This window comes from Aethalodelphis obliquidens, unplaced genomic scaffold, assembly GCF_003676395.1.
Source record: "Aethalodelphis obliquidens isolate GAN/ISIS:26980383/991018 unplaced genomic scaffold, ASM367639v1 scaffold17, whole genome shotgun sequence".
In the NCBI taxonomy this organism is placed as follows: Eukaryota; Metazoa; Chordata; class Mammalia; order Artiodactyla; family Delphinidae; genus Aethalodelphis; species Aethalodelphis obliquidens.
The window spans coordinates 20,737,771-20,764,967 of record NW_020837961.1 but is presented as its reverse complement, the minus strand read 5'-3'; the positions used below and the strand labels follow the sequence as shown (position 1 = coordinate 20,764,967).

The 27,197-nt window shown below is 36.9% G+C and overlaps 1 protein-coding gene across 7 annotated transcripts in view; it reads left to right on the top strand.

Moving 5' to 3' along the window:
• The first annotated feature begins 4,655 nt into the window (after window positions 1-4,655).
• Window positions 4,656-27,197, top strand: part of CLGN (calmegin) — a 45,552-nt gene continuing 23,010 nt past the window's right edge. For 5 of the 7 annotated variants that reach the window (XM_027117041.1, XM_027117040.1, XM_027117037.1 and 2 more), the window contains exons 1-6: window positions 4,670-4,776; window positions 7,642-7,753; window positions 17,543-17,695; window positions 20,432-20,505; window positions 21,173-21,231; window positions 24,426-24,567. In XM_027117041.1, the coding sequence (XP_026972842.1) occupies window positions 17,552-17,695; window positions 20,432-20,505; window positions 21,173-21,231; window positions 24,426-24,567 (419 nt within the window). In that variant the 5' untranslated portion in view covers window positions 4,670-4,776; window positions 7,642-7,753; window positions 17,543-17,551. Of the gene's footprint in view, window positions 4,777-4,802; window positions 4,914-7,641; window positions 7,754-17,542; window positions 17,696-20,431; window positions 20,506-21,172; window positions 21,232-24,425; window positions 24,568-27,197 lie in introns of those variants that run through there. The other 2 variants (XM_027117038.1, XM_027117039.1) reach the window with 2 other exon arrangements.

Here is a 27,197-nt window from a genome sequence, read left to right as displayed (position 1 = left end):
TATTCCCTTTCCAAATATGAAATTTAAAATTGTCAAGCTATTTACAAAAAGATGTGTAATTTATTTCCAAAAAAAGATGTGTAATCTTTTACAGACATTTTGTTGGTCCAGCACTTCAGCAATTTTCAGGTAGAGATGCTCCCCAGCCGTTGACGTAGCAGAGAGAGGGATCATTGTGGAGCACCCAGATTTTGAGTGAATTTCTTGGGGTCTCTCTTTCTAATCTTGTTGGAAGGAAGGCACCCTTATCCCCAACCGAGTGAGAGAGTATATGTGTGCATATATTCATAGAAAGCCGTGTGGGAGTATGCCTGCAAAAGAGCATGGAGCCTCTAAGTCAGCAGTGTCCAGGATCCAAGTGTGGGCTGTTCAAGACAATAATTGAAATGTCTTGTGGAATTTAAAATATGTAGAACAGGGGGCTTCCCTGGTGGCGCAGTGGTTGAGAATCTGCCTGCCAGTGCAGGGGACACGGGTTCGAGCCCTGGTCTGGGAGGATCCCACGTGCCGCGGAGGAACTAGGCCCGTGAGCCACAATTACTGAGCCTGCGCGTCTGGAGCCTGTGCTCCGCAACAAGAGGCCGCGATAGTGAGAGGCCCTGTGTACCGCGATGAAGAGTGGCCCCCGCTCGCCGCAGCTAGAGAAAGCCCTCGCACAGAAATGAAGACCCAACACAGCCAAAAATAAATAAACAAATGAATAAATTTATAAAAAACAAAATATGTAGAACAAAATGCATGACAACAATTACAAGATAAGGTAGGAGAGGGGATAAATGGAGTTAAGTGTACTCAACTTGTAGCACCATTGAGAAGTGAGGTTGTAAGAATTTGTATTAAGCTGTAATAAGTCAAGGATTCATATTGAAATCTCTAGTCTAACTACTAAAATAATAGTCAAATAATGCATAATGATATCACTAATTATAGTAAATGCTCCAAAAAAGAAATTAAATTATTTCCTGACTGGATATAAAAACAAAAACCTGTTTGATGATGTTTACAAGAGACACACTTAAAATTTTTTAAAGACATAGAAATGTTGGAAGGAAAAGGATGGAAAAATATATACCAGCAACCCAAACCAAAAGAAAGTTGGTATAGCTATATAAATATCAGCCAAGTAGACTCTAAGGCCAAGCACAGCATGTGTTGAACAAGGGTAGAAACACTTCATGAGCAATCAAGGAAATGCAAGTTAAAAACACAAGATACCGGGCTTCCCTGGTGGCGCAGTGGTTGAGAGTCCGCCTGCCGATGCGGGTGACACGGGTTCGTGCCCCGGTCTGGGAGGATCCCACATGCCGCGGAGCGGCTGGGTCCGTGAGCCATGGCCGCTGAGCCTGCGCGTCCGGAGCCTGTGCTCCGCAACGGGAGATGCCACAACAGTGAGAGGCCCGCGTACCGCAAAAAAAAAAAAAACACAAGATACCGTTTCATACCATTCAGATATTTTAACTTATGAAATCAGACATTTGGTGAGGATGTGGAGCTGTAGGAATGAACACACACTTCCCTTTGGGGGGATGTGAAGTATACATTCAATCACTTTCATGATGAAACCTATGCCTTTCCTACGTCCTAGCAACTTTCCTACTAGTCAGGGCTGAAATTGGCGTGCAGCCTTATCAATGGCTTACGGCCAGCTTCTCTTCTCACTGATGAATACCCATGCCTTATAGCTTGTTAAATATTTAAAATAACATCCCTACCACCATCTATATCCTAGGGAAACTTTTGAACATGTTAACTAGGGAACATGTACCAGAATATATTCTTGATAGCATTTAAAAACAATTTTTCAACAGTAGAAGAGTTAAAAATGTTGTTGTACATTCAGAAGAGTGGGACATTTTACAGTAATAATAATGAATGAACTAGAGCTTGACTTACCGATATGGATGAATTTCAAAACATAAATTGAGCAAAAGAAGCAAGTACAGGAAAATACATATATTATTTATTAATGTCTAAACACCAAATGTGCATCAGCTTGCAAAAGTGGTAAAACCTTAAAGAAACGCAACAATTAATACAAAACTCAAACCGGGAGGAAGGGGAATTTGATCTTGGAAGGAAACAGCATATCTAAGGCTAAGGTAGTAGTGGGTTCATGGATGTTCGTTTTTATTATTGTTTTTCAAACTTTTACATACTTAAAAAAAAAATTAATAAACAGAAACCTCAATCAAACAGAAGTGACCAGAAGGGGGAGCTCTCATGCCCTGAGATGCTGGCAGAGCCCAACAGGAAAAAGAAAGACTCCTCTTCTTTAATGTCAAGGACTCAGCCAATGAAAAGTCATGGACTCTTTGTTTAGCCCTCCCAACTTCCTTTTCCCCTCTGTAAAAGAGAGCTCCTTCCTTTGCTGTGTAGTGACTTGCAGTGACTTGCCATGGTTATGGGCTCCAAATTACAGTTCTCTGCTGATACCAAATAAACTCATTTTTTTTTTTTTTTGTGGAGAAATAACTGACAGTCTATTTGTTTTAGGTCATCAATAGTCTTTGTAATGTTGAAATATTTCACCATAAAACTAAGGAGTAGAGGAACCACTCATAGGGAGTTTAAAGGGCATGGTACGTAGTGTAATTTGATTATTGCAAAGCATACGTGGAGGGGTGTAATCTGAAATGTACTTACCTTTTTAGCTTCATCTCCTACCAACTGCTTCAAATATTCTTTCTTTGGAACCACACTGGGTATAAAAATAAGTGAATAATAAGTTTAAAGTGGGCCAGTACTTAAACGCAATGCTTTTTCCCCTTCTTTCTACCCCTGAGTGAATCACTTGCTTTCCCCTCACTACGCCATACTAGTTTATACTTATGCATTTATGTTGTAGTTTTCTTAGTCAGGAATACCCTTCCCTGCCCTCTGCTGTATGCAAAATTCTATACCTTCTTCAAGTTTTCAAATATTCCCTCTTCTCTGAAACCTTTCCCACTTCCCTTCCCAACACTTCAATCTTCCTTAAGAATTAATCATTCAAAAAAAAAATCATTCCTGCCTCCCTTTGCCTGTGGCACTTAAGGATAATTCCATTTTAACAATTATTTTATAATTAGTTGTTATTTTTAACTGATTTTTTAACATAAATTTATTTATTTATTTTTGGCAGCGTTGGGCCTTCGTTGCTGTACACGGGCTTTCTCTAGATGCGGCGAGTGGGGGCTGCTCTTCGTTGGGGTGCGCAGGCTTCTCATTGCGGTGGCTTCTCCTGTTGTGGAGCATGGGCTCTGGGCGTGTGGGCTCAGTAGTTGTGGCACGCGGGCTTTAGAGCACAGGCTCAATAGCTGTGGCGCATGGGCTTAGTTGCTCGGCAGCATGTGGGATCTTCCCAGACCAGGGCTGGAACCCATGTCCCCTGCAAGGGCAGGCGGATTCTTAACCACTGTGCCACCAGGGAAACCCCTAGTTGTTTAAATATATGCTCCTTTCCCTTATACCTTGCATCCTGATTGTCAGTTATTCAGAGCAGGAATCTGGCTTTATCTGTGTTTGTTTACCTATCACACAGCACAGTGAGTGACACATGGTAAGTATTAAATGTAAGAAAGTATGACTATCTCAGCTTGCTTATCATTACCAGAGGTGTTTAGTGAATGAAATAAGGTGGAAAAGTCAGGTCATGGCCATATTGTATCGGATCTCCTATATTAAGGCAAGCGTTTAGACTTTATTCGGTGAGCATCCCGGGAATCATTTAAAGTCTTTGAGCAGTGTTTCCAGAAGATTAAACATAGATTGGAGGTGAGGGACTATTTAAGAGACAATTATAACAGTGCATCTAGAGGCACTAAAGACTTGAACTATAGTAAAGTCAATGCTGAGAAAGATAAAACAATTAAAAGGGTCTATGATGGTGCTTCTCAAATTTTAACATGCACACCAATCACCTGTGAATCTTATTAAAGTACAGATTCTGACTCAGTAGGTCTGGGGTGAGTCCTGGGACCCTGCGTTTCTAATAAGATCATAGCTGGTGCTGTAGACCCATGCTGTCCAATATGGTAGCCTTTAGCCAGGTGGCTGTCAAGCACTTGAAATGTAGTTAGCGCAAGTGAGGAACTGAATATTTTAAGTAATTTAAATTTAAATTTAAAAACGGAAACAGTGCAAAATATTTCTCCATTAAGCAAAATTTTGTTGTTTTGGTGAGACTGCATTTAAAAGAAACCATATAGTACATTTATTACGTTAACATTTAACATATCTATATCATACACTGTCACGAAATTGTAAGCCTCCCTGCCCACCACAATGACGTCTCATCAGAACATCTACAACTCTATGAAAGGCCTGGGGTACTAACTGGACGCTGCTCAAATGTGATTTAGTCAAAATTCAGGACCTAATTATGTGCATTAGAAAGCAGAACCTCACAGTCTGCAGAGGGCAGGCGCTCTGCGGGAGGGAAAAGTCTTCGGATGGATAACGATAAGGATAAGGAGGAATTCCAGGCCAGCTCCGGAGCTGGATCCACGGAACGATTGGCCGGCTGCGGCGGCGCGGCGAGTGGTCGGGAGGGTGCGCCCGACTGCGCCTGCCTCGCCCAGCGGCGCCCCTCTGCGGCCGTTGAGCCCCTCGGAGCAGGTGCGCGCGGCACTCGCCTCAGGCCGCCGGCTTTTCCCCGCCCACGGCCGCACGCGCATGCGCAGTTACCAGTCGCTGCTGGGCGGCCGCCGGCGGGATTGCTCTAAGGAGACGCGGGGACCAAGTGGCAGCGACTCGGACATCTGAGCTGCCACTGCCGAAAACGGGCCCGCAAGGCAGGTGCGTGGGCAGTAAGCCACTTTCCCGCGTCCCTTTGCCCACGGGCTGGGGTGAGGAGTCCGAGTCCTGGCTTCTTCCCTCAGAGCGGGGGTTCCTGGGCCGCACCCCTTTCTTTGGCGAGCCGCCAGAAGGAACCGGTAGGGGCCAGTGAGGGGGTGGGTGTTGAGTTCGGGGATGGGGATGCAGCCAGCGAGGTTTTTGGGCGGGCTCTCCTGGCCTCGGGAGTGGGAAGGCCGGCCCGGGCGGCGGGCGTTGAGGCCACCTCCGCGTCCGTTGGGTCCTCCGGAACTGCTGTGTCCGGAGGGGGGGGCTGGCGCGGGGAAGGCCAGGTGTCCCCCTCAGCCTGGCCTGTCCTCGTCGGTTAAGGGGCCCCAGGGAGCCGAGTCCGTTATTCCAGCGGTTGCCATTTCAGCCCCGTTCCACGCTCGATCCCCGCTGCGCGCTCCCGAGGGATGGAGAAGGGGCCCGGTAGCCTCTCGGCGCCGCTCACTCCGCCGGCTACTTCTCACAAAAACGCGAACCAAACCAAAATAGGCTCAGCTTACGCCCTCCCCGCCTCTGTAAAGGCGAAGGGACCTAACCCTCACAGAGGTGTGTCCTGTGACTCGCGGCCGCTCCCTCGGGGCGATGCCTGGAGCCCGGTGCGCGCGGATAGGGAGGGCCCTAGAGGGTTGTGTTGAATCCCACGAAGCCCTGAGGACTCGAGACTCATTATCGCCGAAAGCCTGTTTACGATATCAGATACTTGAGCTGATTTTATTTATAGCATCTGCCTGAGAGACAAAGAGAATGGAATCTAAAAAAAAAAAAAAAAAAGGTCATGAAGAACCTAGGAGCAAGATGGGAGTAAAGATGCAGACCTACTAGAGAATGGACCTGAGGACACAGGGAGGGGGAAGGATAAGCTGGGACGAAGTGGCATGGACATACATACACTGCCAAATGTAAAACAGATAGCTAGTGGGAAGCAGCCGCATAGCACAGGGAGATCAGCTCGGTGCTTTGTGACCACCTAGAGGGGTGGGATTGGGAGGGAGACGCAAGAGGGAAGAGATATGAGGATATATGTATATGTATAACTGATTCACTTTGTTATAAAGCAGAAACTAACACCATTGTAAAGCAATTATACTCCAATAAAAATGTTAAAAAAAAATCACTGTAGAATTTAAAAAAAAAAAGCAAATGGCAACAAAGCTCAGAAGGGAGAAAGTAAATCGAGTGGCCATGGGAAGACCTCTCTAATTAGAAGAGAGTTATTTTATACTGAAGCTTTTTGATGCATAAAAGCCATCAAAACCCTGATCTAGCCTTCTGAATTTGCTGGCTTTAAAATTTTTACGTCACTCTAGGTCTTTTAATCACTCTTGGTAGCCCTCCTTTTGGTAGTTGTTTGACTTCTTTTCAGTTTTGTCTTTATATCTAATTGGTTTGATCTTCCAGTCACGTTTAGACCTTATCTCTAAATCCTTCTGAAGATAGCCTTTATCTAGTTAATAAAGTTAATTATTGTGTGTGAATGATGCATGTTAATGGATCCGTAGAAGCTGAACAGTGCTATAAATTGACCTTATTGCTTGTTTTCAGTACCTAATAAGTTTTAGTGCTCTTAACTACAAAGCTACAATGGAACTTTAGATCATCCAGGTTAACCCTTAAACTTGACAAATGAAAAAAAAGGTTTAGAACAGTTTGAAGCCCTTCCCTTTTTAATAACAGAACAGTACACTTGGTGCCATGGTGCCAAGCTCAGTGTACTTTCTATTATATTATTTTGTAGTTGAGCTCCTGAAGCTGCATGACAACTAAAACTTTAAATAGTGATTTTTCAAACACTACTTTTGAGCCATAGTGGTGTTGGTGAGTCCTCAGTCAGCCATTAAAACCGAATAGCAGAAAGGCATTTCAGTTATAAGAAATAGTATATAGAAAGCATGAATGTGTTAATAGGTGAGTGTTAAGAGTAAGAAATGAGTCTTAAAAGGGCAGAATTTATACTGAGAACTACAGACAACTATTGAACATTTTTATAAATAGGTAATAAATTAAGACTTGTTCTTTTTTAGAAAATTCATGCTGGAGAGAAGGTGGCAGATAGATTGATTGATTGGGAAGGCTGGAAGTGAAGAAGCAAAGTCAAAGTTTACTGATCCTTTTTAGAAACCATGGATTCCCAAATTAAGGCTGTGGCATGGATGTAGAAAGATACATTCAAGAAATATCCAAATGCACTTACTTACCAATGATACAGGATATCAGTGAGAAAGAATAGTCTTAAGATAGTGGCAAAGCAACTTGGCTAATTTGGTTGACTGGAGGTGAAGTTAATGGGAGAAGGGAATTGAGGAGATAGAGAACAGGTTTGGGAGGAAAGACCAGCCTCAAATTAATGGAGGCTTTGGTACATCCTTGAAGATGGATAGTGATTTGAAACTAAAGAGTGGCCTCTGTGCTGTGGAGATAACATTTGGGAGTTTTTAGCTAGCTTTTATAGGTAGAAGTCAAGAGTATATGAAATGTAAGGAGAAAGTCTGGGGACAGAACCCTAACGAACAGCAACATTTACAGGAGATTAGAGAAAGAGCCCGTGAAGGTGGCAGAGCAAATGAAGAGATCTTCAAGAATCAGGAATAGTATCATAGAAGCCACGGGAGGAGAGGGCTTCAAGGAGGCAGTAGCAAGGTCAAGAGAGAGCAGTAGGCAATAGGACTGAAAAATGCTATTGCATTTACCAGCTGAGACGTGGTTGGTAGAACTGTTTCAAAGAAGCTAGAATCAAGTACAAGAATGATAAAAGTATTAGTTTTTCATTGTTGCCATGCCAAACTTAGCAGCTAAATGCAGCACAAATTTATTTTCTCACAGTTCTATAGGTCAGAAGTCTGACACAGGTCTCACCGAGCTAACATCAAGGTGTGGGCAAGGCATCATTCCTTACTAGAAGCTCTGGAGAGATTCCGCTTCCTTGCTCATTCAGGTTGGTTGCAGAATTTACTTCCTTTTGGTTGTAGGACTGAGGTTTCTGTTTCCTGTTTCCTTGTTGACTGTCAGCTGAGAGTTGTTTTCAGTTTCTAGAGACCACCTACATTCCTTGGCTCATGCCCCCCTTTCCTCCATCTTCAAGATCTCTATGGTGGGCGGAGTCCCTCTCACTCTTCAAATCTCTTTTGCCCTCTTTCACTGACTTCCTCTTCCACTTTTAAGGGCCCATGTGATTATGTTGGGCCCACTTGCATAATACAGAATACTGTCCCTATTTTAGGGTCAGCTAATTAACAACCTTAATTCCATCTAAAAAGCCCCCTTTGCTATGTGAGGTCACACTCACAGGATGAATAGGGTGTGGACATCTTTGGGGGGTCATTGTTGTGGCTACCATAGGAAGTTAAAAGTACTAACAGTTCATGGATACATTCTTTCTAGATGCTTTTGTTAAGGAAAGGTGATACCTAGAAACATTTACATTATGTAGCATGTGATAATTATAGTCAATAGTAAGCCTTACTGTTTATCCTTGAGTTTTGTAACTAAGAAATGCAAGTTATCTTCTTAAATACTCTGAAATTTCTGTGAACACTATAAAATTTTAAAGTCTCATAGGAGTATAAGGTAATACAATGAAGTTGTTAGTTTTTATATTTTTATGTAGCCTTAAGCTGCTTTAAAATTTTTGCTGGAAAGATTTTAAACGCATTTAACCAGCTAACTAGATATATGTGCATAAAATATAATTTGGATACACATCAGAATATGGCTTTTAAAATATAAAGCCCACAGAAACTGGAATGGATGTCTAAAGGATGGAACATACTAACAAAATATTTAACCTTGTATTTTATAGGCCTAGAACCTCACTGCCATTTAGTGAGTTAAATTGTTAAACCTTCTAACCTTGGAGCCTTAATGAAAGGAATGTAGAGTTTGAATAGACCTAACTTTGAGTCTTGCCTTTGTTGTTTATTAGCATTCTGTATTCTTGAGTAAGTTACTTACCTCCCTGAGCCTTGCTTTCCTTATGTATAATGGGGTACTAATACCTTCACCGCAGAGTAGCTGTAAGGATTGGAATTAACATGTCTGAAACACAGTAAATACTTGAAACAGCACTTCCTGTTCTCCTTGTTCCATTCCTCCCTTTTCAGTTCCTTTCTCAAGTGCAGCTTCCTTTGCCCTTGGCCTAGGGGAATCAGTCCTTTGCATCCTTTGCACCTCACTTTGAATGTAACTTTCTCAAGGAGGCTTTCTCTGCCCCTTCCCCTACCCTGTAATTTCAGTTCCCCAATTACCAACTCTTACAACTTCTTTACTAGTCTGTCACTTGTTACAGTTTACGTGATATACCTGGGTTATTTGTTTAATGTCTGATTTCCATCCCAGACTATAAGCTCTTTGCGATCAGGGGCCATGTGTGTTTTACTAATTACTGTAAATTCAGTGTCTAACATCATGCCTGGCACATAATTGACAACCATAGGTATTTGTCAAATGAATTTGTGAATGATGAATTTTATTATTTATCTCCTGGCTAACCTCTCTTGAATTTCTGGAAACATCAGCCACCACAAAATTAATAAATCCCTGGTGCAGCTTATTGTGAAGGATGCTCGTTTCTTCTGTGACAAAGTACCTGCATTTCGAATGGAGTCTTGCAACTTCTTTGGAAGAAGGCTGCCTCTTTAAGATACCACTATTACCTACCTCTCCACCTTATTTGTGATCCTTCGAAGTGAACTTTCTATGTGCTACATGGCCTACATAGCCAGATAATTCCAAGAATACCCTTTAATTTTGGTGAAAATTTGTCCAGTTTTATTTTTCTGATGTGGTAACACAGAATTTTTTCATCTAATTTTTTTGTTTACCGTCTTTTCCAGTAAATTATGAATTGAGTTGTTAAAATGCAGCATGTCTACAGCAAGATTCTGAAATAACTCACAATGAGATGTTTCTTCATAGATGTAGAGTAAAAATGAAAAATATGTTTAATTCCCCCATATTAAATTAGAACATAAAACTGCAAACTTTCTAGATTATTATCTCCTTATCTATAGGAAAGCTTTAATTATGTTAAGTTTTAACAATGTTCTAAAAAACTTTAGAGGGCCATTGTTGGAAGCATTGACATACCCATTTCTCTGTCATAAAACCATAGTTAAAGACATCTATTATATAAGGATTCAGTCCATAAATTTTTCTAGGAGTTAAATTCTAAAAAAGAATTTTTTCCTCCAAGGATCTTGTAGACTTTTATAGACAGTGAAAACTTCATTTTATTTCTGGCCTTCCCCTAATTGCCTGGAAAGCCTTTTGCCAAATTTATCATTGCAGTGCTGCTACAACAATAGTCATTCTAGTTTGTTGCTTAGTAACATCTATTTCTCTCCAGCCATAACCTTTTTTTCTTGTCATTTATGCATTCATTCATTCTGTGAATATATATCTTTCTCTGTTTATCATGTATGAGCACTCTTTGGCTAGCACTGTGAATACAGAAGTAAGAATTCTGGCTCTCGGTGGGCTTATATTTTTGTCTGTTTTCTGCTGCAAGTTTCCTCAAGCAGTTCTTTTGGAACTATGTAGAAGTAGTATAAATCCTAAATAAATAAATGTATCATTATAATGTTTATATAACCATTATTTTGAAAATGATGCTATTTAGTCCATTTTAACTTTAGTGTGTAGCTATGTTTTTAAAACCCAGTGCAGAGTTAGTTCATTCTTTCTATAATTACTATGACCAAATACTATCCCCATATCCTGGATTTCAGCTCCGATCACTTCACTAATCTCAGACCTTCAGTAGTTTCTGAATTTTATAAGATCAGATCCAGAATCTTTGCAACACTTTGTAGGTCTTTGCCTAAATCACCAGAAAGTTGTATTTTCAACTATTATTTCTGCTGTTATGGTTCTTTCCCCACTTTTTACTGTATTTCTTGAGATATTTTCATTGTTTCTAAGTCCTTCTGATTTAGAAAAAAAATACTCAGTTTTAGTTAACAGTATATATTAGATAAGATAATGCTCATATAGAAAATTTTAAAATCCCAGATGCCTAACATAGTTTCTGGTTGCTGGTGTCCTGAGGAGTAGATGACTGTGATGGTTGATTGTATCTATCTACCTGATGGAACCACAGGGTGCCCAGATATTTGGTCAAACATTATCTTGGGTGTGTCTTTGAGGGTGTTTTTGGATGAGATTAACATTTGAATGGTAGGCTGAGTAAAGCAGATTGCCCTCCCCTAGGTGGGTGGCCTTCATCCAAACAGTTGGAGGCCTGAATAGAACAATAAAGCTGATACACCAGTGAGGAAGAGGGAACTCTTCCTGCCTAACCGGCTGAGCTGGGACTTCAGTTTTTTTCCTGCCCTTGGATTCGAACTGAAACATTGGCTCTTCTTGGGTCTTGAGCCTGCTGGCTTTCAGACTAGAGCTTATAGCATTGGCTCTCCTGGCTTCCAGGCCTTTAAACTCAGACTAGCACTACATCATTGGCTTTCCTGGGTCTCATTTAACTCCATTCACCTGAGTCATGCTTAACTCCAAGAAAAATATAGTATAGTCATGTCTCCTGAAAAAAGAGAAGACAGCTTGGTGATCAGCCAGCAATCTCTCCCAAGTATCTCATACTTGGCCAAAGTTACTTATATTTCAATTTGTTATTGAACCAGCCCAGAGGCAGTGCAGAGAACATACAGGAGATCAAAGATATATGCAAATGGATGTGCTTCTCCACTGCCTCCTTTCTTCTTCATGAAGGCACAGATATTTTGTGATTTCAGCAACCTGTATGGAGTGAGGAATACACAGGACGCTTAGAACCATGGGCTTGCTATCTTTTATACATTTGTAAGGCGGCAAGGGGTGGTGTCAGCACTAAAAGTTCTGTATTATACCATATAAACAAATTCTTGCTGCACTAAAACTGTATAACTTAGGACAACCATATAGCTCAATAAGGAATTAGAAGACTTGAACAACACTATAAAGCAATTGGACTTAATACACATACACAGAACACTTCACCTAACAATAGTGGAAAGAAAAATTAATGCCAGTCTTCCTCAAACTCTTCCAACAAGTTGAAGAGGAGGGAACACTTACACACTCAGTCTATGAGGGCAGCATTACCCTGATACCAAAGTCAGACAAAGACACTGTAAGAAAACTACAGACCAATGTCGCTGATGAATATTGATGAAAATACATATTTTTCTTAAGTGCACATGGAATATTCTCTAGGATAGACCATATGTTAGGCCACAAAACAAGTCTTAACAAATTTTTAAAAGTTGAAATCATTCTAAGTATCTTTTCCAGTTACAGTGTAATGAAACTAGAAATCAGTAGCAGAAGGAAAGCAGGAAAATCCACAAATATGTGGAAATTAAAAAACACACTTTTAAACAACCAAATGGGTCAAAAAAGAAATCACAAGGAAATTAGAAAATATCTTGAGATAAATGAAAAAAAGAATCCCACAAGAGACCAAAACTTATGGTATAGACTGAAAGCAGTGCTATGAGGGAAATTTATGGCTGTAAACATTTACAGTAAAAAAGAAAGATCTTAAATTAACAACCTAACTTTACAACTTAAGGAACTAGAAAAACCCAAAGCTAGAAGAAGGAAGGAAATAATAAAGATTAGATAAGAGATAAATGAAATAGAGAATAGATAAACAACAGAAAATGTCAGTGAAACCAAGAGTTGGTTCTTTGAAAAGATCAACAAAATTGATAAACCTTTAACTAGATTGAATTAAAAAAAAGACGACTCAAATAATTAAAATCAGAAACGAATGAGGGGACATTACAACTGATCCTATAGATATAAAAATATTATAAGGGAATGCTATAAACAATCATATGCCAACAAAATGGATAACCTAGATGAAATGGACAAATTCCTAGAAAGATACAACCTATTCAGACTAAATCATGATGTTGTAGGAAATCTGAACAGACCTCTAACCAGTAAGGGAATTGAATCAGTAATCAAAAACCTCTCAACAAATAAAAGCCCAGGAGTAGATGGCTTAACTGGTGAGTTCTACCAAACACTGAAAGAAAAATACCAACTTTCCTCAAGCTCATCCAAAGCACTGAAGAGAAGGGAACCCTTCCAAACTCATTCTATGAGGGCAGTATTACCCTGATACCAAAACCAGACAAAGAAACAACAAGAAAACTGCAAACCAATATCCCTGATGAATAATGTTGCAAAAATCCTTACCAAAATATTAGCAAACAAAAATCAAAAGCACATTCAAAGATTGGGACTTCCCTGACAGTCCAGTGGTTAAGACTCTGCGCTCCTACTGCAGGGGGTGTGAGTTTGATCCCTGGTCGGGGAAGTAAGATCCTACATGCCATGTGGTGTGGCCAAAAAATAAAAAAAAATAAGAAAAAAAGATTTATACACCATGACCAAGTGAGATTTATTCCTGGAATGCAAAGATGGTTCAACGTATGAAAACCAATTGGTGTAATGCATCACATTGTCAACGGAGGGGAAAGAAACCATATGATCATCTCAACTGATGCATAAACAGCATCTGACGAGTTCCAACACCCTTTTATGATAAACACTCAATAAAATATGAATAGAAAGAAACTTCCTCAATGTAATAAAGGCCATATTTGAAAAATCAACAGCTAACACCATACTCAATGGTGAAAGACTGAAAGCTTTTTCTCTAAGATCTGGAACAAGACAAGGATGCCTGCTTTTGTCACTTCTATTCAACATAGTACTGGAAGCCTTAGGCAGAGCAGGTAGGCAAGAAGAAGACATCCAAAATGAAAAGGAAAAAGTAAAATTATCTCTGTTCACAGACAGCATTATCTTATATGTAGAAAACCTAAAAATTCCACCAAAAAAATTGTTAGAACTAACAAAAGAATGGTGGTTGCCTGGGGCTTGGGAGAAGAGGATACGGAGGAGTTGTTGTTTAAGGGGTATAGGATTCTAGTGTTGTAAGATGGAAAAAGAGGTGTGGAGATAAGATGTATAGCAGTGTGAATGTTCTTAACACTGCTGAACTGAACAGTTAAAATTGGTTTAAATGATAACTTTTATGTGTATTCTACCACAATTAAAAAATTTTAAACTACACAAGTTAGTTACTTCAGTGTTTTATAAATTACCCCATTGTCAGGCCTCTCAAAGCTCCAGTGCAGGCCTAGCAGTATCTTACCTCTCTTCTTAAGAAATGATGTGTGACAAACCTCACAGTTTTGTTTGGAGCTTGATGACACGTTGGCACCATAGCATGGTAGACGTCCAAGTAATACTGCAAACTTCATGATGCAATTCTCAATTGTCAGTTGGTGCATCACTGAATAATGATAGAATACTGCAGAATTAAGCAGAAACTGTTAGGTCTGTATTTCTGATTTTTTAAGAAAGGAATAAATAGCAAAAACAACCTTGGACTATATCATTTTCTTAATGGAGACTGTTATCCTGTAGAACTGCATTGTCTGCAGAATGGTTAATGACCACTTACAGTTTATTTTTAAATATTCCACTTGTATAGTAAGGTTGATATGACCATTTCTGGGTGAATATCTTCATAGCTTAATACTAATAATCATCTAAATTTTGGAAATTTCCAGGAGGTTTGAAATGTGTTATGTTACGATTTTTGCAATTTCTTTCCATTGCTTTATCAGTAAACATATAATCAGTGGGGTAATATTAAAATAAGAAGTAGAATGATATATTGATGTAAAGTTTTGGATTCTCATCTTGTCTCACATTTCCAGTCATGAGAATTTGATCAGGTTTTTGAATCCTTCTGCTTTCAGTTTGTAGATTGGGAGTAATGATGGCTATCCTCGTGATGTCCTAGGTTGCAAAGATTAAAGTAGCTAGTTCCTTTATGCAAATGAATGATTATAGTCATAGAACTTTAGAGAAGAAACAAACTTTCCAGATAAAGGGTTTTCTAAACTTTTTTCTGAAGCTTTGGCAACTGTTTCTGAAAGAAAGGAAGAACCTAATGTAGAAAACAAATAATATACACTGCTGTATTTGAAATAGGTAACCAACAAGAACCTACTGTATAACACAGGAAACTCTGCTCAATACTCTGTAATAACCTAAATGGGAAAAGAAGTTTAAAAAGAATAGATACATGTATATGTATAACTGAATAAATTTGCTGTACACCTGAAACTAATACAAAATTGTTAATAAACCGTACTCCAATATAAAATAAAAATTTTAAAAATAAAAAATTATATAAAGCAAAAAAAAACAGAAAGAAAGAAAACAAATAAAATTGGCTGAAGTAAGAGTAGGGTTCCAGAGAGGACACTGCCTGCTTGGTTTCCCCTTAATTCTTCTCTGGCAGCCCAATCCACCAGAGCTCAAACAAAGCACTTAGAACATGTTTTTTCAACAAATTTAATTATTAAGAAACTAAACTGTGCATTCATTTTGAAGGAGAAGATATGGGGCTAAAGTGATATTAATGTTCATTATTACTGCTATTATTTTATGCATTTCTATTTTACTGAAATGTTATTGATAGCAAGTCAAGAAAAACACCTTTTGCTTTGTTATATAAGTCATGGAAGGCTCTTAAACTTTCAGAACAATGAAGCTTTTAGGGTTGTTAACAGTTAATAAGCAATGTGTAAATATACTCATATCTGTGCCAATAAGTGAAAATTTTAAAAACCCCTACCTTACTGTTATTAAGTCAAAGTGATCCCTTTATATTTACTTTCTATCCCAGTTAACCTCTTTTTTATGACTCAAGAGAGATTAAACTCTTCTAATTATGATTAGTATGCATCATTTTTTGTGTTGTCTTTGTCTTTAAAAATGGTGGTATTAACACACCTTTTAATATAGAGTGTTCATATTATGGTAGAATGGTGTTGATTTTTTTAAACCTGCATTTTCAAAGTAAACTTTAAAGTTGTACCCAGTGGCCTTTAGAAGAAATTAAAGCTAACTGGCCCATATATTCATGTAGAGTTTTGATCTCATTTAAAAGGGTTAGTTGAGCTAACCAAATGGAAAAATGCTTTTTATAGTCTGATGCTTCTTTTTTGAAAACAGCTTAATTGATATATTATTTGCATGCCTACAAGTTGACCTGTTTAATGAGGGTAGTTCAGTGGGTTTTAACATATTTACAGAGTTATGCAACCATTACCATATTCCCATTTTAGAATATTTTCATTACCCTCAAAAGAAACCCTGTGCACATTAACCCTTTCTTCCCGTTTCTTTCCTTTCCTTAGGCAATCACTTATCTATTTTCCGATTCTATGGATTTGCCTATTTAAATGGGGTCATACAATATGTGGTCTTTTTATGACTGACTTCTTTCACTCAGCAAAATGTTTTTGGGATTCATCTGTCTTGTAACACATTAGTACTCCATTCTATTTTATTGCTACATAATATTCCAGTGTATGAATATTCCACATTTTGTTTATCCATTCATCAGTTGATGAACATTTGGGTTGTTCACACTTTTTTGGCTGTTATTAACAATTTTTTTTAAACATTTACATTCCAAGTTTTTGTTTGGACATCTGTTTTCATTTCTCTTGGGTAGATACTTAGGAGTGGAATTGCTGAATCATAAGGTAATTCTATTTTTAACATTTTGAAAAACTGCCACACTGTTTTCCAAAGCTCATTTTGTATTCCTGCCAGCAATGTATGAGGATTCCAGTTTCTCCGCAGCTTCCCAAAACTTGTTATTATTATCTCTCTTTGATTATAGCCATTCTGGTGGGTGTAGAGTGCTACCTCATAAATTCAGTGTTTCTTAGGCAGACCCATATAGGTCTGTAGATATGTTCTGCAGAATCTAAGAGTTCTAAGAATATACTTTTTAAAAAAAAATTTTCATGTTGATGGTAATATAACTATACTCTGGAGCATCTGAATGACTGACCACCTAATAACCAAGACTGCCACACTATTTCAGTATTCATATTTACTTGTTTAAAAGTCCACTGGCACCAAGAAATAAAACTTTCATTTTTAACATGCTAATGGGAATAGAGGGGGCTGTAATTATATAAATTATGTATTTCTGCCAAGAGGAAGCCAAATAATATTTGGCTTCTACTCATCTCAATTAATGCTATAAGGAACAGAGGTTTTGCAGTATTTGAATAGAGAAATGGTTATACAGTTGACTCATCACAGTATTATGGGGATGATAAATGCAAAAGAACTTTATGCATAGTGCTCAACCTGGTTGCAATAAATCCTATATTTGTTTGAATTTCCATCTGTGATTTGATTTCAGTAAAATACTATCACATTCAATTGTGATAAAATTATTTTTCTTTTTTTGGTGTTTACATATAAATTTATTTTGTTTTTATGATTGTAAAATTTCCAATTGTATGGTTATATACACTTAAACAACATTATAATAAAAAAGTAACTCGAGCGAACATTTAGGAATCACGATCCTTTTTTCTTTTTTTTAGAGGAGTCCACATATTATGAGTTCATTGGTCACTGTTATCTGTATCTTTAGGTTTGTGCCTTTGGCTCTTTGCTTTTAGAGGCAGGCCTTTAGCTGTAGACTCCTGTGAGATTTTGAAGTTTGTGTTATCACTTGTTCAAAGCATAATTTAAGTAAGTTTGGTAATGATTTGTTTTAAAAGCCATCCGAGAAAAAAAGAGGTATTAAGGAGAAATTATTTCTTTGTAAATATACCTACACATATTTTTCACAACTTTGTTTTGTTTTTACTGATTACTGTCAATTTCACAGATAATCAATATGCGTTTCCAAGGCTGTCGGCTATGTTTGGGTCTTCTTTTCATCTCAATTAATGCAGAATTTATGGATGATAATGTTGAGATGGAAGACTTTGATGAAAATTCAGAAGAGATTGATGCTAATGAAAATGAATTCTCCTCAGAGGTAAGGTTATTGAGAAACAAGCTATAATTTATTCTTTTAGGGTTCCCTGGCGGTCCAGTGGTTAAGACTTCGCCTTCCAATGCAGGGGGTGCGGTTTCCATCCCTGGTTGGCGGGGAGCTGCTAAGATCCCACATGCCTCGTGGCCAAAAAACCAAAACATAAAACAGCAGCAATATTGTAACAAATTCAATAAAGACTTAAAAATTAGGTCCACATCAAAAAAGTCTTTAAAAAAAGTAATAAAATATTCTTTTACATGAACATAGGGGTGACTAATTTCTTGAGATTCACTTCTATTCAAATAGTCTTTAGTTTCAATATAAATAGGAAAAACATTGCCTTTTTCCAACTATTTGTTGCTGTGTTTTTAATTTGTGCATGGCACCTAGCACAGTTTTATTACCAAATAAATATGGGGAAGGTCTTTACTATCAAACTAGGAGTTCATCACTGGCTAAAAAGGACTAAATACTTTAGCTAAGGGAAAGGTTTTTAGTCTTATTTTTGACACTGCAAGCCCTTTTCAGATAAAAGAAAAGGTAGTATAATTTTTTCCTAGAAGTAAAGAAAGTAGTGTTTCTTTATTTCTCTGAGGGAAGAAAATGCTAAATAGGATGAATTAGAAAGGGGAGTGGTGATGAGGTAGGCATTTAGTAAGGCTCACAGTGTTTCTGTCTCAGCATTAAGATGTGTGTCTTGAGGTGGTGACTGATAGGAGTCTGGAAAACAGGAGTCTGGAGGTTTTTGTACACTTTGACAATCCATAAGAGCTTTCACATTGAGAATATTCATATCTAATATTGAGACAATCAGAAAATTTTTTCAGAATATTTTTGGTGAGGAAGTATCAATTATATTGTGCTAGCCACTGTTAAAGGGCCAAGGAGAATAATATATAGTTGTTACAGACTTCCTTTTAGAGTTTTTAATTTGCAAATGCAAGTGTTGTTTAGCTGCTTAAGGTGAATATTCTTTCTTCTGTTAAGTTTTAAGCTCCACAAGGACATTTCTTTTAAAACCTGGTTCTGTGATCCACAGAAACTAAGTAGTAATCAAAGTGCTTATGGCTGACTTAGATACAGCTACTGTGAGGGTTTTGGAGGTTAATACTTCAAAGAAATTTCAGATACCTACGACTCTTAACTATATTTGATGATAATTTGAGAAGATGATAAGAAATGGGGGGAACAATTTTTGATGCTTCTAATTTTATAGCATGAGCAATCTAGATATGGTAAAGTACAAGTGAAGTATAAATAAAGCGCAAAATAAATTGCTGGTGATTTAAAGGGTCGTCTAACAGAAGGAAGCCTCTTGTAACACCATTGCCCATTTTTGCCAATCCATAAAAATATAGAGAACAGTAAAGTTGTAAGTTCTAATTCAGAAAACTTCATGGGAGATTGGCAATTTGGGTAGCAGAATATTGACCTGTTAGTAAGTGTGTGGGATTTTGTTTAATTACTGATTTTCCTCCCTTAGACAGGAAATGTACTATTAGGGAAGGGTAGGGACAGTGAAAATAGTAGAAGTACTTCTGTATCCTTTTCTCTTAAGGCTGAGAGAAGAAATTTCATAATTAAACATATAGGTAAAATCATAAAGGCTGATTAAGAAAGGACCAAGATTTATGTATTACTGTAAGCAAAATTTTATTTATTCATCATCAGTTCAAATTATCTTTTGAGGGCTTCCCTGGTGGCACAGTGGTTGAGAGTCCACCTGCCGATGCAGGGGACATGGGTTCGTGCCCCGGTCCGGGAAGATCCCACATGCCGCAGACCGGCTGGGCCTGTGAGCTGTGGCCACTGAGCCTGCGCGTCTGGAGCCTGTGCTCCGCAACGGGAGACGCCACAACTGTGAGAGGCCCCGGAACCGAAAAAAAAAAAAAAAAAAAAAAATCTTTTGACAATTTGTCAATAAATTTAAATTATTTTATTGGTGCATTCGGTATAGTGTAGTGGTTAAGTGTATAACCTTTAGAACCTAGGCTCATATCTTTTAAGTCCTGCAAGTGTCTAACTGTATGACAGTGGGCAAATTATTTTGCCTGTCTCCCACAGTTTCATCATACGTAAAATGGGAACAATAAAGTACTTCCCGCATAGAAATATTATGAGGATTAAAAGAGCCATCAAATCACGCCCCCCCCATCATCATTATCATCATAGCGGCTAACACTTACATGGCACTTGAAACAATGCTTTGAGATAATTGCTTTGCAGTCCTTTCTCTTTTGAATCTTATTTTTCCTCTGGGTTTCTAATTTCTCAGAATGTTGTCATCATCCTCTAGTTACATAACAGTGAAATTTAAGAGTTAATTTTAAACTAACCTATGTGCTTACTAAGTTTTTCATCTTATATGTTTTTCATCTTACATCTTTTGTTTCTGATGACTTTTTATCCTCATATATTGTCACCTGTTAGAATCCTTTCAAAGCCACATCCACTGCATCATGAGGCCTTGGCTAATTACTGCCTCCCATCCCTCCTGTGTTAGGAGTCAGTGTTTTCTGTTTGCACATAGAGTTTTTTTCCACCGTGTATCTCTTATATTCTTCTGTATTTTCTTACCAGTAGAATACAAAGTTTTGAGACCAGAGACCATGTCACCTACCATCTATCTATATTACCTATATGTGAATTCCATACTAGGTTCTTAATTAGTGAGATTATTTAATTAAAATATTTGTGAAGGTGAATAACTTTAGATTTTTAAAATCTATTTTCTAGATTAAATATAAGACACCTCAACCTATAGGAGAAGTATATTTTACGGAAACTTTTGATAGTGGAAGGTTGGCTGGGTGAGTATTCATTCAGGAGAATTTTTTCCTTGATTTGATTAGCTTTTTTGAAGTTATTGGTTGTTAGCCTATGAAAATTGCCTCTACCACAGTACCTTAAAAAAGGGTTAACATACTTTATTTCACGGTGTAAACCAATACCTTAACACATTTTTATTATTGATAGAAGTGTTTAATTTGAATTGTTATCATTTATACAAAGAAAATATACAAATGAATCATGAATGTAAAGTGAAAACTTACATTTCTTCTTTCCTTAGGACAGATATTAATAACATAATTTCAGATGACAAATTCAAGTTAATGTTTTATCCTAAAAAATAGTAAAAAAAACAATAAAAGTTATTATTTATTGATCATTATATACCAAACACTGTCCTAAGTAGGTGGGTAAGAACTATCTTTATCTGCCTTTTACCAGTGAGGAAACTGAGGCTTAGTGTACCTTAGCTATGATCACACAGCTAGTAAATTACAGATTCTAAATTTAATTTAACTCTAGCTTTACAGGATTATGTGTAGACATCCTTATTTAGCCTCTAAGTATTCATTTATCTTAGAAGGAAAAGCGACTATTGGGTAATCTTCTGTTGTATTTCTGATATGCATTGTATCTATAAATAGTTTTATTTTTAATGATATACATTTCTTTCAACTTTATTTATAGGTGGGTCTTATCAAAAGCAAAAAAAGATGATACAGATGCGGAGATTTCTATATATGATGGTAAAATATTTATTTAAATATTCAACATAAGCAGTATGACCCAGAGTTCACTAGCTTTTGAGATTATATATTTATTAAATATACCTGAGGCCCCATCCTGCTTCACAACAGAATCTTGTCAAAAGACAAATAGAGTCTTTTGTCTCCTTTCCAATATTTCTGGAAGTCCAGGTAATCCATACTTAAGCCACCATCCAGTTTTCTAACTCTGAACAGTTAAATATTCACTCCACTGCAGTTAGTCTCTTGCAGGATTTCCCAGGCTACTGCTGTTCTCTACTGTTTTCTCTCAAGCATGGGCCGCCTAGATCAAGTTATAACTTTCGGCAGGGTCCTTCTAGAGGACATTTATGAGAGCTGTGGGACATGTGGCTCCTAGCCCACAGCCATTATCACTGTGTCTCTGATAGGTTATCTTCACGCTTCACTGTGAAGGAAAAGTCCTGTATGCAAGGGTCAACTTTTCTTCCCCAACAGGACTCTCCTGGAGTGTGACGGAAGAATTTCTTCCTCCTCTTAGTCTAAAACCAGCCTCCTCAGTTGTTACATCCTAAAGCAGGATCAGCCTCAGTCGAGGTGACAGATAGTGGGAATTTCCTCTCTCTCAGAGGACCTCAGACCCATAAGGATGTGACCTCACACTGAGACTCCAACAGGCATTACATGAGAATAACAACAGAACAACTAACAGCATGTATAGGATGGCAGCTGTCTACTTCCGTTTCATAGTGTCTGTTTTAGTGTGAGATAAAGATCATGCCTACATGTCTTCCTTTGTAGTGTTCTCGATCCCAGTGTGTATGCTTATGTACTCCAAAAAGAACTCTACCATATGCCCATAGCAAGCAATACTGCATTCATTCTAAATCCATTTAGAGAAAAGAATAATTTCCCTCAAAGAAGCAGCAAGTCTGCAGAGATAGAACACTACCTAAAATAATACCCACAGAAATACCTGCCATTGAACAGAATGCTTGACTTAAAACATCTATGTTTAGCTTACTTTACAGTTTTTTTAGAACAGCATTGGGTTGATATTTGCTTTATGTTTGTGTTTTAGAAGTATCTTTTGATGGAGTTTTCCTAAAATTAGGATATGGTCTATTTTAGGAGTAAGTTTGTCTCTATTTCTTGCTGGACAAAAATGACTTAGTGTTTAAATGAGTTTTTCCCCCCCAGCTTAAAATTAGAACTCAAGCAAGCAGAAAACAAGCTTCTTAACACCTAAGTTTGGTCTGTAGTCTTATTAAACAAAATTATCCACGAAAATAATTTTTTAGCATATTAGATTTGGTATGTTTGGTTGACTTTTTTCAATTTCTTGAAAGCAACTTTGAAAAATACAGAATCTCTTAAAGTTCCAGGTCCTGAAAATGGCATTTTGTATATAAATATTAGCAATGTTGTTTATATAGTGGTTAGTTGAGACCAATATCAGTTTCTTTGCAGGAATATTTAGTATTTCTAGTCGTTAATCACAGCTTCTGTCAAGTGCCACTTGAGTAAAACTAATTCCTGTATTTTCAGGAGTAAGCAAATCTGTGTGAAACATTATGTGCTGGGTAACAGGGTTTGCATTTGGAGGAGACTTATTTAAATTTTTCAGATTAAGTTATTAATAAAAGTACAGCTGTTTAAAAAATCACCAATTCTTTAAGTGACCAACTTTCAGGATATCTTATAAAATTTTGTGAATTCTTTTTGAAATTATAGTTACATCAGAGTTCATATTACCTGGCACTGTATAGAATTTGAGTAAATGATTGGTTAATGAAAAGTTATTGTTGATTTGAAGTTGGGAAAAACCTCTTGTCCTTGAAGAATAATCACCTTGTCACAGGTTTTCTAAAATTAAAGTAGTACTTTTAGATAGTACCTTTTCATAGCGGATAAATGTATGCATGTAATTACAAAAGAAGGCAACATAGTTTAAAAAGGCCTTTACTATCAGTATCCTAAAACCCCTAAAGATAAAGTTGTTACTTCTTAAAAGAAGACCTTTGTGATTTGGTCAAGCCACAGGTTGGCAGTGATAATACAGTTGCTCATCAGTGTGAGAGAAGAAAAACCAAAAGAATTCACTTTTTTTAGAAAAGTACACTATAGCCAAATTAGGGGACAAAAAGGGAAATAAACTTGAAAACTTTAAAAAATGAATTCTTAAGAACCCAATACTGTGTGCACAATGATAGACCAAAATATACCCTTCTCTGGTTCATGAGACTGTCAGGTTCTTGCACTGTTGTTTTTTTAGAAAGAAAAAAACGTGTATAAAGTACATTAGTAATTCAAAAGTGCCCATTAATATTTCAAGTTGGCACAATACCGGAAAATAGCCAGTTTTCGCTAAATTGAGTTTTCTTGGAATAGGCGATACCTCTAATTTTCAAAGCTAGAACATTTTATACAAATTAATATAAATTAGTTATTTTCTGTTTTAAAAAGAGTAAAGGAGGAAAGTCCAATCCACAGCTTTGGGGCTGCAGCTAACCCGTCTAGCTTTGCATTATATGCTGCCTGTGATCTAATTGCAGGAGCTTCCTGATCTTAAACATGGGAAATTCCAGCCCAGAGAGGACCTAACTCAGCTTTGCTGTGCTACAGCCTAGTGCTTATCTAGTATGTATGACTTCCTTGGCCAAAAGTTCTGAGAACTGATTGGCTTAGCTTAGGAAGTGTTAACTTTAGTTTGTGTTCTTTGGGCATAACAATTTTCAAATTAAAATTTAAATCTCTACAATAACTTCTGCAAAGTAAGAAAAGTAGCTGATGATACCATAAATTTCAAAAAAATTGACTGAGGCAAACTCATTTTCTGTTAAGGATGTACTTTGTCTCCTGTGTAATTTAAAAATACCTCATTTTAAAAATACAATGTTGATAGACCGTATGAGACAAACCACATTTTGCGATTTCATTGATTACAGTCTTTCAGAGAAATCCAAACTAAGCCAGCTTTAGAGGTGCTTTAATTAAATACTGTAGGGTCTGTTATTTATTAGTTTCCACAGTTTTAAGAGAAAAAGAGAACATACATACATTCAGGTGCAGATATTATTTTCTGATTTAAAATGTGATTTTATTTTTTCCAAAGTAGCCTTCATGGAAGAATCTTATTGGTCACCACTTCTGATAAATAATTCTTAAGTCAGTGTTTTTGGTTTTAGTTTAACTTGCTTTGTTTTGTATTTTAGGAAGATGGGAAATAGAAGAATTGAAAGAATATCGAGTACCTGGTGACCGAGGACTGGTGTTGAAATCTAGAGCAAAGCATCATGCAATATCTGCTGTATTAGCAAAACCTTTCATCTTTGCTGATAAACCTCTGATAGTACAGTAAGTTTTATTATGTTTTTAATACTTTTTCTGACATTTATATTAGTTTTATATAGTTTGGCTTCTGAATATAGGTATAATGGGTATAAAATGGGCATAAAAAACCAGATTTTCCTTTTCCATTTCATTTGCTTAAATACACAATGCATGTATACACACAGACACCCTGAGGTTTCGAGAGAAAAGCAGGTTAGTTGAAAAATATATAATATATGCTGTAATATGCAACATTCCACCACCATAAACTATATAGTGCATACTAAAATCACCATTTTTATTTTAACTCTTTACTTAAAATGACTTGCTATTAAGATATATTAACCTCAGTATATTCAGAATGGAACCATAAATATTGCTGGTAAACCAGTGATAAGATCCAAAGGCAGCAAATTCCTTTTAAAGAGGAAGTGCCCTTTTAAAGGGCACATGATGTCACAGAGAGTCACCCCTTCCCTCCCCTGCAATATGACATAAACTAGTTTTATTGTCATGTTGTTTGCATGTGTAACTGTCGTAAAATCCAGTGTAAATTCCTCAAGCTGTTTCACCTATACTGGTGTAAAACCAAAATAGGTGTGTACAAATATAATTACAAAACCAATGAAATTCATATTAAAAACAAAGAAAAGGAAATGTAGAAATGTTACTTTCTACCTTAGAAGATTGGGCTGTCCGAAGTTAATTAAGGAAATACCATTAACTGTAAACTTAACACTCCAGAACCACTTCAGTTTTTTGTTAACATGTTAAATATATTCCTATGTGGTGTAACTAAAATGCCATTTTGTATTTTAGAAATTTAAAACAATATGGCATTTGGTATAATTGGGCTAATTTTTCAGCTGTGATGCTTTGGCTTAGTTGCACTGTTATTTCAATAAATTTAAAATATCAAATAATGTCAAAGAGTATACAACCATTTAAACAAATGAAAAATATTGTTATAAGTACTTATTGGGATTAATATTTGAGCTTGATATATGTCATTATTCAGAGTTTGGAGTTTCTTTTTTCTTGAAAATTTGAAAGTAATCTTCTTATTCTGTTGAAGTTAGGTGAATATAATATCATTCTCTATTTTAATCCTTTGTGGCTTAACTGAAAGGGTAACGGAAAATAATATAAAGTTTAACTTCTCCAGAGTAAAATGAATCAAATTTGGTATTTTCAGGAAGTATAAATCACTGCTAGGCAAGCAAGTGAAAGACAGCTTGCGAGATTAGAAGCAAAGATAGTAAGTCTAAAAAAAGTATTAAAGCAGCTGTGAAATTATTATTCTGAAAAAAGAAAAGGAGAATCAAGAAGAATGGAATAGCAGTGTTTGATATGCTTGAAAACAGTTCAAAGAAGGATAGTGAATATTTGTTATTCTTAATTTTGATGAGATGAGATAAATAAAAAATTTTATATTAACTACTATAAATACTATAGATTTATGACATAACTTTACTCTAAAGCTGCTTTTTCCAAATTGTGTACATATTAATATGCATTATGTGGTCATATAAGTTTCAGAAACTAAGAATATCTGAACCTTAAAGATAAGGAAGCATATTTGCCCATTAAAGACTTTGAGAAGTTCTCTGTATGAAAACCTGTTTTTAACTTGAATATTGTGTTTCGCAAACATAATTGACCACAGAAGTTTTTTACCCCCTTAGCAATAATTACTATTTCATGGGACAGTTTAGAAAATGCTACTCTAAAGAAAATAGGGTTAACATATATTCTGCATTTGTCCTCATTTTTCCTATGATCTAAGATTAGCAGCAATGAAGCTCTATGACATACATTTCACTGATCCTCAAATCCATTGTGAACTATTTATACTAGGCACAAGTTAATGATTTGAAAAATCTGGAAGTTTGCAGCGTATGAAATAGACATAGTGATCGAGTCTAGGCATACTAAGACAGCAGAGCTGTCTTAACATTTATAGAGACAATTTACACAATTGTTCTCTCTAGTTCTTTTCACAGAACCCTTTTTCCTTGGATCACCTATGCTAAAACTGTATCTCTTTTTATTTTATTTTACTTAGAGTAGCAAATATTTACCTTTAGTTCACATTATGCACCATTTCTTTTACTTTGTACTCTTCAAAGACATGTTTCATGAAAAAAAGGTTTATCAGCTACTGCTTAAAAGTATTGATAAGGCTTTGAGGAAACAAACTATTTAAAAAATGAAAAAGAACAAAACAAAACTTTTCTTCTGATCATAACAGAAGCTAACATTTTTGAGCATTTATTGGCCCATTACTGTGCATGACAACTTCTAATCATCATAACAGTCCTTTGAGGTGTAGGTATGGGCAATATTCCCACGTTACAGATGAGCAGATAGAGACTAGAGCTTCAGTAACGTGCCTTTAGCCAAGGTCTCAGGTCTTCCTGACTCAGAAGTACTTGCTTGTAACCACTGTTGCAGATATCTTGAGAAATAAAGCAGAGTAGAAAGTAGGGAGGAGAAATCACCATAATCTCCAGCAACTCAGAGATGATCACTTAAAAGTTTACTGTATTTTCTCTATTTCTTTTCTATACAAAATACATATACTAATTGGGTTCAAACTGTCAAACTTTTGTATGCTTTTTTTTTTTTTTACTTTGTCTCTAAACTTTCTTCAG